The sequence below is a fragment of the Phoca vitulina genome, unplaced genomic scaffold, assembly GCF_004348235.1.
Source record: "Phoca vitulina isolate PV1807 unplaced genomic scaffold, GSC_HSeal_1.0 scaffold52, whole genome shotgun sequence".
Classification (NCBI taxonomy): domain Eukaryota; kingdom Metazoa; phylum Chordata; class Mammalia; order Carnivora; family Phocidae; genus Phoca; species Phoca vitulina.
Window position 1 is genome coordinate 7,923,582 of NW_022589755.1, and position 14,405 is coordinate 7,937,986.

The 14,405-nt window shown below is 46.3% G+C and overlaps 1 protein-coding gene across 1 annotated transcript in view; it reads left to right on the forward strand.

The window, feature by feature from the left end:
- The window catches only part of ZNF541 (zinc finger protein 541), a 32,779-nt gene extending 23,156 nt beyond the window's left edge, over positions 1 to 9,623 (forward strand). The window contains exons 12-15 of the mRNA XM_032388967.1: positions 9 to 97; positions 8,856 to 8,996; positions 9,160 to 9,341; positions 9,455 to 9,623. Of these exons, the coding sequence (XP_032244858.1) occupies positions 9 to 97; positions 8,856 to 8,996; positions 9,160 to 9,341; positions 9,455 to 9,623 (581 nt within the window). The remainder of the gene's footprint in view (positions 1 to 8; positions 98 to 8,855; positions 8,997 to 9,159; positions 9,342 to 9,454) is intronic.
- The last annotated feature ends 4,782 nt before the right edge of the window (positions 9,624 to 14,405 follow it).

Below are 14,405 nucleotides of genomic sequence, written 5' to 3' on the forward strand. Positions count from 1 at the left end.
TCTAATAGGTTCAGACATCTGGACCCCCATGGAGAAGAGGCTTTTTAAGAAGGCATTCTGTGCCCACAAGAAGGACTTCTACTTGATACACAAGACGGTAAGGTGAATGTGGGTGCGCTGGTGTAGACAGGGCCTCGCCTCACACAGCTGAGCCGAACTAGAGCAGAAGGGCCTGTCGGGGGTGACGCTCTGCTTGTCTCAGAAACGGTTCATAATTTTAAAACGCCATTGTTGTGAACACCTCCAGACAGCCCAGAAATGCATCAAGGCTCAGTGCTCAAATAAATGAACGCTCCCATCCTCAACTTGAGAAATGCTCCGGTAAAGGCCTCCTTCTGGTGGCTAACGTCGGCCTGTTTGCTCGTGCGCCTCAGCTTTGCGCTCCCCGTGCACATCTTACACGCATACGTGCGCGTGCTTATGAAAGGCTGAGGTCCTACTACACTGGATATCCTGCTGGGTTTTTTGTTCTTTTGTTAATCTGATGTACACAAAACCGCACGTAATCAAAGTGTAACATTTGATGTTTTTGTGTATTTATACACCTACAAGGCCATTCACACGGTCAAGATCACAAACACATCTGTCACCCCCACACGTTTCCCCCTGCCCCTCGGTCCTCTTTCCTGCCACCTCTGTCCCTAGTCCACTCCTTGTCTCCTTTCTGTCACTGTAAATTAGTTTGCGTTTTCCAGAGTTTTCTATGAATGGAATCGTCATACGACATGTGCTCTGCTTACACCTAGCATCAGTGAGATCCATCCGTGTTGTTGAGTACCAGTCGTTCACCCCTTTTCATTGCCGGGGAATGTTTCATTGTGTGGGTGTACCACCATCTATTTAATCTTTCACCTGTTGCCATCTGGGTGGTTTCCAGATATCAGCAATTACAGATACAGCTGCCGTGAACACTCATTCACATACAGGGCTCTCAAGGACCAGCACTGTTTTTCTTCGGGGTAAATACCTAGCCAGGGGAATGAGTACATCATATGGTGAGTGTCATGTTTCACTTTGAAGAAACCGCCAAATGGTTATCCAAGGCGGTCGTAGCACTTCACGTGCCCACGGGCAGTGCTCACAAGAGTTCCCGGTGCTGCGCGCCCTTCCCAGCATGCCCCACGGTCAGGCTTCTTTTTGCCATTCTGATGAGCACACAGCGTTCTCTCACTGCGCTTCCCAAAGACAAACGATGTTGAGCATCTTTCCACCTGCTTGTTCGCTTTCGCTGTGCCTCGTGGTAAGGTGTCTGCTCCCAATTCTTTGCCTATGTTTTTTGGGGGGGTGTTTGTGTTTTTATTAAACTGTGGGGGTTCTTTATTCGTTCCGAACACAAGCTCTTCATCCAGATACCTGCTTTGCAGATATTTGTTCCCAGTCTCTGACTTCACAGTTTCAGTTCAACAGTGTCTTTTGAGGAAAAATTTTAGACTTTGAGTAAGCTCAATTTACTAATTTTTCTCTTATGGATCATGCTTCTGGTGGCATCTCTAAGAAACCTTTGCCTACCCAAAGTCATCAAGATTTTCCCCTATGTTTTCTTCTAGAAGTGTTATGGTTTTTAGTTTTAGGTTTAGATTTATGACCTGTTCTGGATTGATATGCAAGGTATGGATTGGAGTTCATTTTTTGCATATGAATATTTAATCGTTCCAATACCTTTTGTTGAAGAAACTACGTTTTCTCCACTCAACGGTCTTTGTGCCTCAGCCAAATATCAGTTGGCCATATACGTATGTGTTTATTTCTGGGCTATCCATTTTGTTCAGTTGATCTATTTGTCTACTTTTTTTTTTTAAGATTTTATTTATTTATTTGACAGAGACACAGCGAGAGAGGGAACACAAGCAGGGGAGTAGGGGAGGGAGAACCAGGCTTCCCGCAGAGCAGGGAGCCCATTGTGGGACTTGATCCCAGGACCCTGGGACCATGACCTGAGCCGAAGGCAGACGCTTAACGACTGAGCCACCCAGGCGCCCCTTGTTGGTCTACTATTAAGCTGTTAGCATGCTCTTTATTACTGTTGATTTATATAATAAGTCATGAAATCAGAAAACGTTAGTTCTTCAACTCTGGGTTACTCTTTTTCAAAGTGTTTTCTATCCTAGGTCCTTTGCATTTCCATGTGAATTCTAGAATTAGCTTGTCAATTTCTTTAAAAAACTTTGACAGGATCTTGTTTGGTACATTGACTCTCTAGGTCAATTGCAGAGAATTGATACCTTAATAGTATCTGGTCTTCTGACCAGTGAACGAAGTATATTTATTTACTTAAGTCTTTAATTTCCCTCCATGGTGTTTTGAGGAAAGTTTTAGTGTAGAGGTGTTGCACGTCTGACCTCCAGCTTATTCCTAAGTAGTTCTACTTTTTCTGCTGTTATGGAAGGTTCTTTTTAATTCTGATTTCAATGGCTTCTTGTGAAATACATAGAAATAAGATTGAAATAATACTGATCTTGTGTTCTACAGTCTTGCTAAGCTCATTTATTAGTTTTTATAGCTTTTTTAAAAGCAGATTCTGTTGGGTTCTCTACATAGGCCATCATATCATCTGCAGATAAAGACAGTTTCATTTCTTCCTTTCCAGTCTGGATGCCTTTGATTTTTTCTTGCCTCACTGCACTGTAGAACCTCCAGTACCTTGTTAGTAGAAGTGGTGAGAGTGGACCTTCTGGACTTGTTCATGATCTTAGAGGGAAACCAGCCCCTATTTTCCCTCTTAAGTATGACATTAGCTGTGGGGTCTTTGTAGATGTTGCTGATCAGGTTGAAGAAATTCCTCTTATTCCCAGTTTGCTGAGAGTTTGTATCGGTAAAGGATATGGGGTTGTATTGATAGTGCTTTTTCTGCATCTGTTGAGATGCTCATATGGTTATTCTTTTTTATTTTAGTATGGCCAATTATATTGATTTTTGATTGTTAAATCAACCTCACATTTCTGGGATGAGCTCCACTTGGTCCCGAAGTCTTGTCCTTTGTATATATATATTGTTGGATTCTATTTATTAACACTTGGTTTAGAAGTTTTCATCTGTGTTTGTGAGGGATATTAGTCTGGAGCTTTCTTTCCTTGTAATATCTTTGTCTGGCTTTCATATCAGGGTAATGCTGACCTTATTGAATGAGCTGGGAAGTATTCCCTCCTCTTCAATTTTTGGAAGAAGTTGTTTAGAATCAGCTTTATTTATTACTCAAATATTTGGTGGTGAAGCCACCTCGGCCTGGAGTTTTCTTTGTGGGAAGGTTTTGAAGTGCAGATTCAGGTTATTTCATAGATGTAGGGCAATTCACGTTATCATGTCTTCTTGGTGGTTTTTCTTTCGAGAAATTTGTTCGTTTCTTCTAAGTTGTCTGATATATTAGCTAAAATTGTTCATAATAGTCTCATATTGTGCTTTTTATATTCATTGACTATAGGGATGTCACCTCTCTCATTCTTGATATCAGTAACTGGTCTTTTTTTTTTTCCTGACCAGTCTGGCTAGAGATTTATCAATTTTACTGATTTTCTCAAAAAAACCAGCTTTGGCTTGTTGATTTTTTTTTTCTATTTGATTTCTGCTCTGCTGTTTATTATTTCTTTTTTTTTTTTTTTAAGATTTTATTTTATTTATTTGATAGAGAGATGGAGAGCAGGAACACAAGCAGGGGGAGTGGGAGAGGGAGAAGCAGGCTTCCCACGGAGCAGGGAGCCCGATGCGGGGCTCGATCCCAGGACCTTGGGATAATGACCTGAGCCGAAGGCAGACGCTTAACGACTGAGCCACCCAGGCGCCCCTGCTGTTTATTATTTCATTTCTTCTGCTTGCTTTGAGTTTAATTTGTTCTCCTTTTTCTAGCTTCTGAAGGTAGAGACTGAGATCATTGAAATGAAACCTTTCTTCCTCCCTAATATAGGTATTTAGTGCTACAAATTTTCCTCAAAGTACTGCTTTGATACATATGTTGGGTTTTCATTTTTATTGAGTTCAAAATACATTTTCACTTCCCTTTTGATTTCTTTTTTGACCTATGAGTTGTTTAGAAGTGTGTTATTTAGTCTCCAGATATTTTAGGATTTTCCAGAGTTCTTCTGTTACTGACTTTTAATTTAATGTCACTGTGGTCAGAGAAATACTTCATATGACTCAAATCCTTTTAAATTTTTTGATCATTGATTATGGCCGAGAATATGGTCTACATCTTAGTAGATGTCCTGAGTACACTTGAAGAAGCTGTATTCTGCTGCTATTGGCTGGAGCTCTAGAAATATCAGTTCAAGATGGTTGATAATGTGTTTTGGGTCTTCCATCCCTTTACCGTTTCCTTGTCCTAGCAATTATTGGGAATGGGTTATTAAAATATTTGGCTGTAACTATGGATCTATTTTTCCCTGTAGTTTTTTTTTTTTTTTTAGATATTTTATTTATTTATTAGAGAGAGAGCACATGAGAGGAGGGAGGGTCAGAGGGAGAAGCAGACTCCCCGCCGAGCAGGGAGCCCGATGCGGGACTCGATCCAGGTACTCCAGGATCATGACCTGAGCCGAAGGCAGTCGCTTAACCAACTGAGCCACCCAGGCACCCCTTCCCTGTAGTTCTATCAGGTTTTGCTTCGTGTATTTTGAAGCTCTGACTTAGGTGCATGAACATTTAGGATTCTTATGTCTTGATTAATTGACCTTTTTATCATAATGAAATGATTTCCTTTATGCCTGGTATTATTCTTTGCTATGAAATCTATTTTTCTGCTATTATATAGCCAACTACTCCAACTTTCTTATAATGGGTGTTTGTATGGTATAACCTCTTACTTTTAACCTATTCGTGTTTTTATATTTAAAGTATATTTTTTAAGTAGCATGTATTAGATGGTGCTTTTTTATTTGTTGTAATCGAAGTATAATTAACATAGAGTGTTATTAGTTTCAGGTGCACAATATAATAATTCAGCACTTCTGAGCTCATCAAAAGAAGTGTGCTATTGATCCCCATCACCTATTTCCCCCTCCCCCCACCCACCTCCCATCTGAGAACCACCAGCTTGTTCTCTGTGTTTAAGAATCTGTCTTAACTGTCTTTTTTCTTTTTTTGTTTCTTAAATTCCACACGAGTGAGATCATATGGTATTTGTCTTTCTCTGACTTATTTCACTTGGCGTTATACTCTCCAGATCCATCCATGTTGTCACAAATGGCAAGATTTCATTCCTTTTTATAGTTGAGTAATATTCTGTTACATGCTTTTTAAAAAAATATCCAGCCTTTTAATTAGGGTGTTTAGACCATTCACATTTAACGTGATTATTGAGATGGTTATGTTTAAGTCCATCACCTTGCTGTGTGTATTCTGTTGGACTCATCTGTTCTTTGTTTCTCCTTTTTGCAATTTTTCTGCCTTCTTTTGGATTAATGTAGTAAATTTTAGGATTCCATTTTATCTCCTTTGTTGGCTTATTGGCTATAACTCTTTTATTATTTTGGTGGTTGCTTTAGGGTTTATACTATGCATCATTAACTTATCACTGTTGAACTTTCAAGTGATTTGATAGCACTTCATGTGCAGAATGAAAACCACAGAGTAGCAGGCTTCCATCTCTCCTCCTGGCCTTTATACTGTGATTGTTACGCCTTTTATATATGTTACGAACCCCTCAATACCTTGTTACTGTTTTTGTTTGAACAGCCAACTATGTTTAGAGAGATTTAAAATACAAAGTCTTGGGGCGCCTGGGTGGCTCAGTCGTTAAGTGTCTGCCTTCGGCTCAGGTCATGATCCCAGGGTCCTGGGATCGAGCCCCACATCGGGCTCCCTGCTCAGCAGGAAGCCTGCTTCTCCCTCTCCCACTCCCCCTGCTTGTGTTCCCTCTCTCGCTGTGTCTCTCTCTGTCAAGTAAATAAAATCTTTAAAAATAAGGGGGCGCCTGGGTGGCTCAGTCATTAAGCATCTGCCTTTGGCTCGGGTCATGATCCCAGTGTCCTGGGATCAAGCCCCGCATCAGGCTCTCTGCTCCACAGGAAGCCTGCTTCTCCCTCTCCCACTCCCCCTGCTTGTGTTCCCTCTCTGGCTGTCTTTCTGTCAAATAAATAAAACCTTTAAAAATAAAAATAAATAAATAAGTAAATAAATAAATAAATAAAAGTAAAATACAAAGTCTTATATTTTTACACACATAGTTAGCATTTTTACTGCGCTTGCATCCCTTTGTACACATCCATGTTTTCATCTGGCATCATTTTCCAGAAAGAAATAGATGCGAATCCTTTACCACTTCTTGTGGTTCAGGTTTGCTAGTCATGGATTTTTTCCAGCTTCTGTGTATTGAAAAAAGTCTTTATTTTGCCTCCATTTTTGAAAGCTATCTTTGCTAGGTATGGAATTCTAGTTTGACAGGTTTTTTTTTTTTTTAATTCTTGAAGTCATTTAAAGATGTTGCTCTATTTTCTTCTTGATTTTGTTGTTTCCACCAAGAAATCTACAGATTTCCTTGTCTCTGTTCCTCTGTATAAAACATGTATTTTGTTTGTTTGTTTGTGTGGTGGCTGTTTATATGAATTTCTCTTCATCCCTGGTTTTGAGCAGTTTTATTATGATGTGCTTCAGTATGGTTTTCTTCATTTTTTTTCTTGTGGTTGGGGTTGGTTGAGCTTCTTAGACCTGTGGGTTTGTAGTTTTCATTAAATTTGGGGAAATTTGGCCTTCTTTCTTCAGATATTTGTGTCCCTCCCTTCTCCTTCGAGGACTCCACCGACGTGTGTGTGTGTGTGTGTGTGTGTGTGTGGCTTCCTGCACTTGCCCCATGGCTCACTCATGCTCTTTTTCATTTTTCCCATCTGTTTTCCTCTGTGTGTTTCATTTCGGATGGTTTCTATTGCTGTATCTTCAAGTTCAGTCATCTTTCTTCCTGCAGTGCCAAGTCTGCCATTAATCCCATGCCGTGCAGTTTTCCTCTCGGACATTATGGTTTTTGTCCCTAAGAGTTTTCTTTGGGTCTCTTTCATATCTTCCATGTCGTTACTTAAATTTTTGATCAAATATTATGCAGACATAATAAATTTAATGTCCTTCCCTGCTAATTCTAACATCTGCAAGTATTCTGACTTGATTTTGACAGGTTGATTTTTCTCCTCATTATATGTCATATTTTCCTGCTTCTTCGCATGCCTGGTGATTTTTCACTGGATTCCAGGCATTGTGAATTTTAGCTTGTTGGGTGCTGGATATTTTTGCATCTTATAAATATTCTTGACCTTTGTTCTGGCACAGTTACTTGAAAACAACTTGTTCCTTTTGGGTATTGCTTTAGGTTTTTTAAGGCGGTACCAGAACAGCTTTTTGTCTAGGGCTAATTATTTCTCATTTCTGAGGTGAAACCCTTCTCATTACTCTACCAGTGGCCCATGAATTAGGTTTTCCACCCCCAGCTGGTGGGGACAGGCACCGTTCCTGGCCCCTGAGAGCCGCAGGCGCCTTTCCCTCTGATCCTTTCAGATGGATCTTTACTTAGCATTGGCTTGTCTCTTCACACCCACTTCACTGAATCCTTGAGGGGAACTCTGTCCAGATCTCTGGCATTTTTCTCCGTGCTGCTGTCTGCTCTGCTGTCCTCTGTCCTGTGGACTCTTGCCACCTTGGTCTCCCCAGGCACTAGGCTCCTCTCAGCTAAGGAGTCTGCTGGTCCCTCCCCCTGGGCCGTGGTCTGGAAACTCTCCCAAGGTGGTAGTGTATTTTCTACCTCTCAGAAAGATGTTTTTTGACTGATGCCTAGGGTTTTACCAACCACTGTTTCCTATATTTTGCCTGTGTCTTTTCATTGTTTGGGATGGGAGGGAGATCTAGCTCCTGCTATTGCTCCGTCTTGTTTGGAAGCAGAAGTTCAACTTTTTGGCTTTTTTTTTTTTTTTTAACTTAGTGCTATTTCCTAGATGGGCAGGGGATGTACTATTTTGACTCTTAGTTTGTGACGACACACAAAGCTGAAAAAATTCACACAGAGAAGGTCTTTTCTGAAGTGAGCTCCAGATACTAAATGGCCAATTGAATTTACCTGAGAAATGTTCCTTCTGGAGCAATTAATAAACTTTTCCATCCTGTTTTGTTTTTACAGATTTTATTGTTAACGGAATCACTTCTTAGTGGAGGGAGGAGCAAACGGTGGGGTCTAAATGGCCAGGATCAAATTGTGCCCTCAGAACCTCTTCCTCCTCTCATGGGCCACTTCCCTACGGACTTCAGGGCCCTGCCTCACTGTTGCAAAGGCTGTGTGGCCCCCACTGCCTCAGGGCATTCTGCTTTCATGAGTCCCAGTTGGCAGACACGTGGCTCCTAGGCATGATGGCGCCATGAGCATCCTTGTAACATGCCTCCCAGTGCACCTTCCCATAGGGCAGGATCTCTGGGATGGACCTGCCCCCTGGGGTGTGCAGGGCTTAGCCAGTGTCGGCCGTGGGGGCTTCACCCTGAACCCCTCGTCACCTGTGAGGACTTTGCGATTCTCTGCCCCTTGCAGTGAAGGGGCACGCCAGGCCGACGCAGAGAGACATTCAGGAAGGCTTTCAAAAAGTGACTGGCCCCATGGGGAGGGGATTTTTTTTTTTTAAAGATTTTTATTTATTTATTTGAGAGAGAGAGAATGAGAGAGAGTGAATACATGAGAGGGGGGAGGGTCAGAGGGAGAAGCAGACTCCCTACCGAGCAGGGAGCCCAATGCGGGACTCGATCCAGGGACTCCAGGATCATGACCTGAGCCGAAGGCAGTCGCTTAACCAACTGAGCCACCCAGGCGCCCATGGGGAGGGGATTTTAGGGCATCATGGCGACACTTGAGGCTGCTTGTGAGGTGTTGCCCATAGCCGCCTTCTGTTTTCCTTCACTAGATTCAGACAAAGACTGTAGCCCAGTGTGTTGAGTATTATTACATCTGGAAAAAAATGATCAAGTTTGACTGTGGCCGAGCCCCAGGACTGGAAAAGAGGGTCAAGAGAGAGCCAGATGAGGCAGACAGGACAGAAGCAAAGGTAGAAGGTCCGGGGGAAGGTGGGGCTGGAGTTCGGCGCAGATCGGGATGGCACTGCCCATCCAAGTCAGGGAAGGGGGAAGGGCTTCCCTGCCCAGCCTAGAGGCTCCCTGAGAAGGGTGGAGGGTTGGCACCCTTCCATCGTCGTTTCTGTCCCTCTGCAGGTCATTTGCAGCCCTCGGGAGAGACCCAGCCACCGTCCCACTCCTGAGTTCAAGATAAAGACCAAGAGTTACAGGAGGGAGTCCATTCTCAACTCCAGCCCAAATGCCGGCCCCAAGCGGACCCCTGAGCCACCGGGGAGTGTGGAGGGCCAGGGTGTCTTTCCCTGCAGAGAGTGTGAGAGGTATCATTCCTGTCCCTGGATGTGCCCACACCACCTCCCCTCGGCCCCCCTGGCGGCCCTTGGGCGACCTGCCTTCACCCTGCTCTGACTTGTGTCCTTTGGTGACTTCTCAGGGTGTTCGACAAAATCAAGAGTCGAAATGCCCACATGAAGCGCCACCGGCTTCAGGACCATGTGGAGCCCATCGTCAGGGTAAAGTGGCCTGTGAAGCCCTTCCAGCTGAAGGAGGAAGAAGAGGAGGAGGAGGAGATAGGGGCTGACATCGGCCCCCTGCAGTGGTGATTGGGGTGGGTTGGGGGGAACTGGGGCAAGGCAGCCAGTCTGGATGGGGGCCTCCAGCCTCGTCACCTTTCCCCTCGGCCTCTCCAGCGGGTTTGGGGTACCCCTCTGCCTCCTCCCCACCCTTACGTTCCCTCACTTGCCAGCCTGGTGTGGAAACATGGTGGGCATTCGGCCATAAATAGGCAGGAGAAGCCCCCAGTCGTCAGACCGCTGTTGGCTGGTGCCAGAGGCTCCAGTCTCCGTAGGTTTTAATTAGTCTCTCCCCTTCTTTCAGTTCCACTTCTCCTAGAGCAGGGAGGCTTGGGCGGGGGGGATGAGGTAGATCTGGCTAGCGCTAAAATCTTCGCCTCAGTTTTGGGGTTTGGTTACATTTGTTAGATAAGGCCAAGACGTAGAGAATCAGTGGGAAGATACCTTCAGATCTCCAACATGTTGGGGCCCCCTCACCAGGGGAGTCTCTCTGCATTCCAGATTCAGTCCCTAGTCTTGCAATGACTTGTACATTGTTAGGTTTTTTTTGTACGTGTCGACTTGTAAATCTTATTAAATTGGGTTCTTGAGCAGCTGTCTTCTGGCTTCCCCGGCCTGTTGATCTGACAAAGGCTTTTGAGCCCTGCTACTTGCTGGAGCCACAGAGATGAGTAAGCTGAGTCCCGGCCCCGGAGGACAGGAGCCGGGGGCCTCGTACACTCACCCAGCCAGCATTTAGTAAGCACCTACCATAGAGCATAAGCCCAACTGACGGCCCCCAGTCTGTGCAATGGGGCTACAGTGAGGCAGGAGGAAAAAGGCCCCTCTCCCTGTGGGGCTTCCATTGTCGGAGTGAGAGAGTCGCGGTGATGAATGAGTGAAAAGGTGATTTGAGATACTGATCGTGGGGATGCTCGCGGCCACGGGAGCAGGGGAGGCAGCACAGGCGGCAGGGGTCGGGACGCGTGGTGGCTCCCGTGGCTCAGCTGTGAGGTCAGGCGCACCCACAGGGGCCAGCTTCAGCCTGTCGGCTGCCGCAGCAGCAAAAATCACCTCTTCCTATGCCAACACCCAGACCTTCGGAGGCTGCGGGGAAGAGAACCCGTCCCTCCCTCTTGTCCCCTTGGAAGAGCCAGGAGAGCTTGTAGCAGCCCCTAGCAGGACGCCCCTCCTGTCCCACTGGCAGAACCCATGCTTTCTCCACTGATCCCCGACAGCTGGAAGGAAAACGGCCACGGTTTTCCTGGACACTCAGGCTGTGTCTCCAGGAACCGGGGGAAACCAGTGTGATCCCTCAAGTTTGTTGCCACTGGCTCAAAACTGGAATTCTGTTTGCCAGGAAAAGAAGAGGACGCGGAGAGGGCTACCGGGCAGGGAGACGGTGTGTCCACCACAGGGTGACATAAAGAAAATAAAGCGGGAGGCCAAGTCCTGGGCAGTGTCCGGGGCATGGCACACAGTGGCCGGCCAGGGAAGGCCACACCGAGGAGGCTGCTGGGGCCAAGGTCTGGATGGCTAGTGAGGGTGGTCCAAGAGCCTCCACCTGCTCTGTGGAGCTTGTAGGAGGCAAGATGGCAAACACAGTAGGCATGGTGGTAAGAAGGTGAGACGGTGGCCTGGGCTGAGGAGGGACAGAAACTCGGGGAGTAGGGAAGCATCTTAGGGGTAGACTCAGCCTTGCTGGTGGGTCCCCTCCCAGGGAGAGGCGGTAAGGGAAAGGACAGGTCAGGGCCGGCATGACAACTTTGGGGCTCGGCACCTGAGTAGATGTCAGTAAATCAGATGGGGAAGAGCGGGGATACCTCAGAAGACTGATAGCCTCGAGGTGCGATTGTGTCTGTCATAGTGGGTGCTGCGTTCTGAGGGACAGTGGGGTGGGGGGGAGCAGGGCAGAGCGTGGTGTCAGGAGCCATCCCAGGGGGGCCATGTTGCGGCTAAATAAATCTTAAAGCCGGGGCAGGAGGGGGAGCAGAGGAGCAAGTTGAGTTTGAAGGACTTAGGACCCTTGTGGTTAAGGGAAAGGGCTCAGGCTCAGGTCTCCTAGGAGCCGGAATTTACAGCCCAACTCTTCTTCTTTCTTTGTGATTTTGGGCAAGTCACTTTCCCTGTTTCAGCCTCTGTGTTCTCAGTCTGTGAAACAGGATGGGAAGTGCCTTCCCCCACATCCCAGTTCAATGAAAAGACATAAATGACCGTTTGGCAGGGTGCACCACAGGAACAGAGCCATTGCCATTAAATGGGTCCTCCTGCTCTTGTTGTTTGGGTCCTGCCCTGAATGACAAGCTCAGCTGCTGGAAATGAAAGACCCTGACTTAATGGGCGGGTGGTATGTTAGTTCTCTAGTGCTGCATAACAAATCGTCCTGAAATTTAACAGTGTTAAACAAACTGGAGCTTTTATAAATAGCACCACTCGGCTGGACAGGGAACCAAAACTGCTTGTGGTAATCCAGACTCTCCCCACCACCCCCACCTGATCTGCGGTCAGAATACAGTGGCCACCACAAGAAGGTGGTCCAAGAGAGTCTCCGAATGTCAGAGCAAACGTTTCTTGTGAATTACTCCCCCTCAGCTAAGCCCCATCCTCACCCCCAAATAACAGCTTTTTCTCACCCAGTGGTCCCTGGGTTATCTGCATCTGAATCATCTGGGAGTCCTGTAAGAAAATGTATATTCCTGTATCCTGCCACCGACTTCCATAATTGGAATCGTTGGGGGTAGGGCCCTGCAACTTGAATTTTTTTAAAGAAGATTTCATAGTAGAATCGTTTTTAGATTTTTCAGAAAGATTGTGAAAATGGTACTGAGAATTCCCATATACCCCACACCCAGTTCCCCCTAATATTTCTTTTTTTTTTTTTAAAGATTTTATTTATTTATTTGAGAGAGAGAGAATGAGAGACAGAGAGCATGAGAGGGAGGAGGGTCAGAGGGAGAAGCAGACTCCCTGCCGAGCAGGGAGCCCGATGCGGGACTCGATCCCGGGACTCCAGGATCATGACCTGAGCCGAAGGCAGTTGCTTAACCAACTGCGCCACCCAGGCGCCCCCCCCCAATATTTCTTTTAAAGATTTATTTATTTGAGAGAGAGAGAACTCGAGTGGGGGGAGGGACAGAGGGAGAGAGAGAACTCTTCATGAAGACTCCCTGCTGAGTGCTGAGCCCAATTGAGATCATGACCTGAGCTGAAACCAAAAGTCAAGACGCTTAACCAACTGAGCCACCCAGGCTCCCCCTATTAATATCTTAGATGAGTATGGTACATCTGTTACGATTACCAAACCAATATTGATACATTATTATTGACTAAAGTCCATACTTTATTCACATTTCCTTAGTTTTTACCTAACATTCATCTGTTTCAGGATCCCACCCAGGACACCAAATTACATTTAGTGGGCATGTCTCCATAGGCTCCTCCTGGCTGGGACTGTGTCTCCAGCTTTCCTTGTTTTTAATGATTTGACAGTGTTGAGAAGTCCTGGTTAAGTGTTGCGGAGAATATGCCTCAACTGGGGTTTGTCTGATGTTTGTGATTAGATGGGGAGAGGGTGGTGTCAAGAGCCATCCTTCACAGAAGTGACGTGCCATTCACATCACATTATTGAGAGCACTTTCTATCAATGTGATTCACCACTGTTGATGTTAACCTCAGTCACCTGGCTGAGACTGTTTGTCAGGTTTCTCCACTGGAAGCAGTCTCCCAGTCCCTTTCCCAATCTACAGGAGTGAGGAGTTATGCTCCACCTTCTGGAGGGAGGAGTCTACATGAACTATTCAGAACTCTTCTGCATGAAGTATTTGTCTCTCTTCCCCGTTTATTTGTTCAGTCATTCACTTATACCAGCAAGGGCTCAGGGATATTTTATACATTGGATTATAATCCAGTACTAGTTTATTGTGTTGCTCAAAATGTTCCAGCTTTGGCTATTGGGAGCTCTTTCAGTTGGCTCCTGTGTCTCTTTGACATACCCTACCATTTGATACAAACACACACTACACTCTCTCTCCCTCCCCCCCTCTTTTTGGCACTACAAGATTCTTCAGGCTCATCCTGTGTAATTTCCTGCCCGAGCCTCAAAGCAGCCATTTATCAAGGAGTCCTGGTTCCTTTTATTGGAGAATGGTATTAAAAACAAAGATCTGGGCTCTGAGTGAATTTTTGACACGCTCTCTCCAGCTTTTGTTTTTGTTTTTGTTTTTATTAATGAATCCAGAGAGAGCCCTCGCTCAGTTTTCTTTCCCCGTCTACGGACTTTACCGGCCTTCCCAAACCAGTTCCAGTATCCGTCAGCAGAGGGCGCAAGGAAAGGCAGAGCGCTTTCCTCACCGCACACGGCTCTCCTAGTGAAGAACGGGCGAGTTAAGGAGCGGAGGCGGGGACTGAGCTGTGCGCAGGACACCTGTCAAACCCGGAGGAGGGCGGGGCGTATCTTCCGGCCGGGGCCGGGAGCTGTCATGTGAGGGTCAATGGTCAGCTGACTGGGGCGCAAGTTCCGCGGGGAGGTACGGGCCGAGACGGGGGATCCTGCTGACTGGTGGAGCAGGAGCCAGAAAGCCCCACCTCGGGACGGGTCTTTGATGGTGGGAACTACGATTGGCTTATGCGAATCACGTGGAATGCCGTAGGGCGCACCAGGAAGAGTGGAGTGTCCTACGCGGAAGTATGCGCAAGCGTTGAAACATCGCGTCGCCGATTGGCGGCCGTGAGTCACGGGGCGGTGTGCGGCGGCTGGCGAGGGTGTGGCCGGCAGGGCGCGCACCTCCCTACCAGATCGCTGGTTGGCCGGCGCACATCACATGGTGCCGGGCA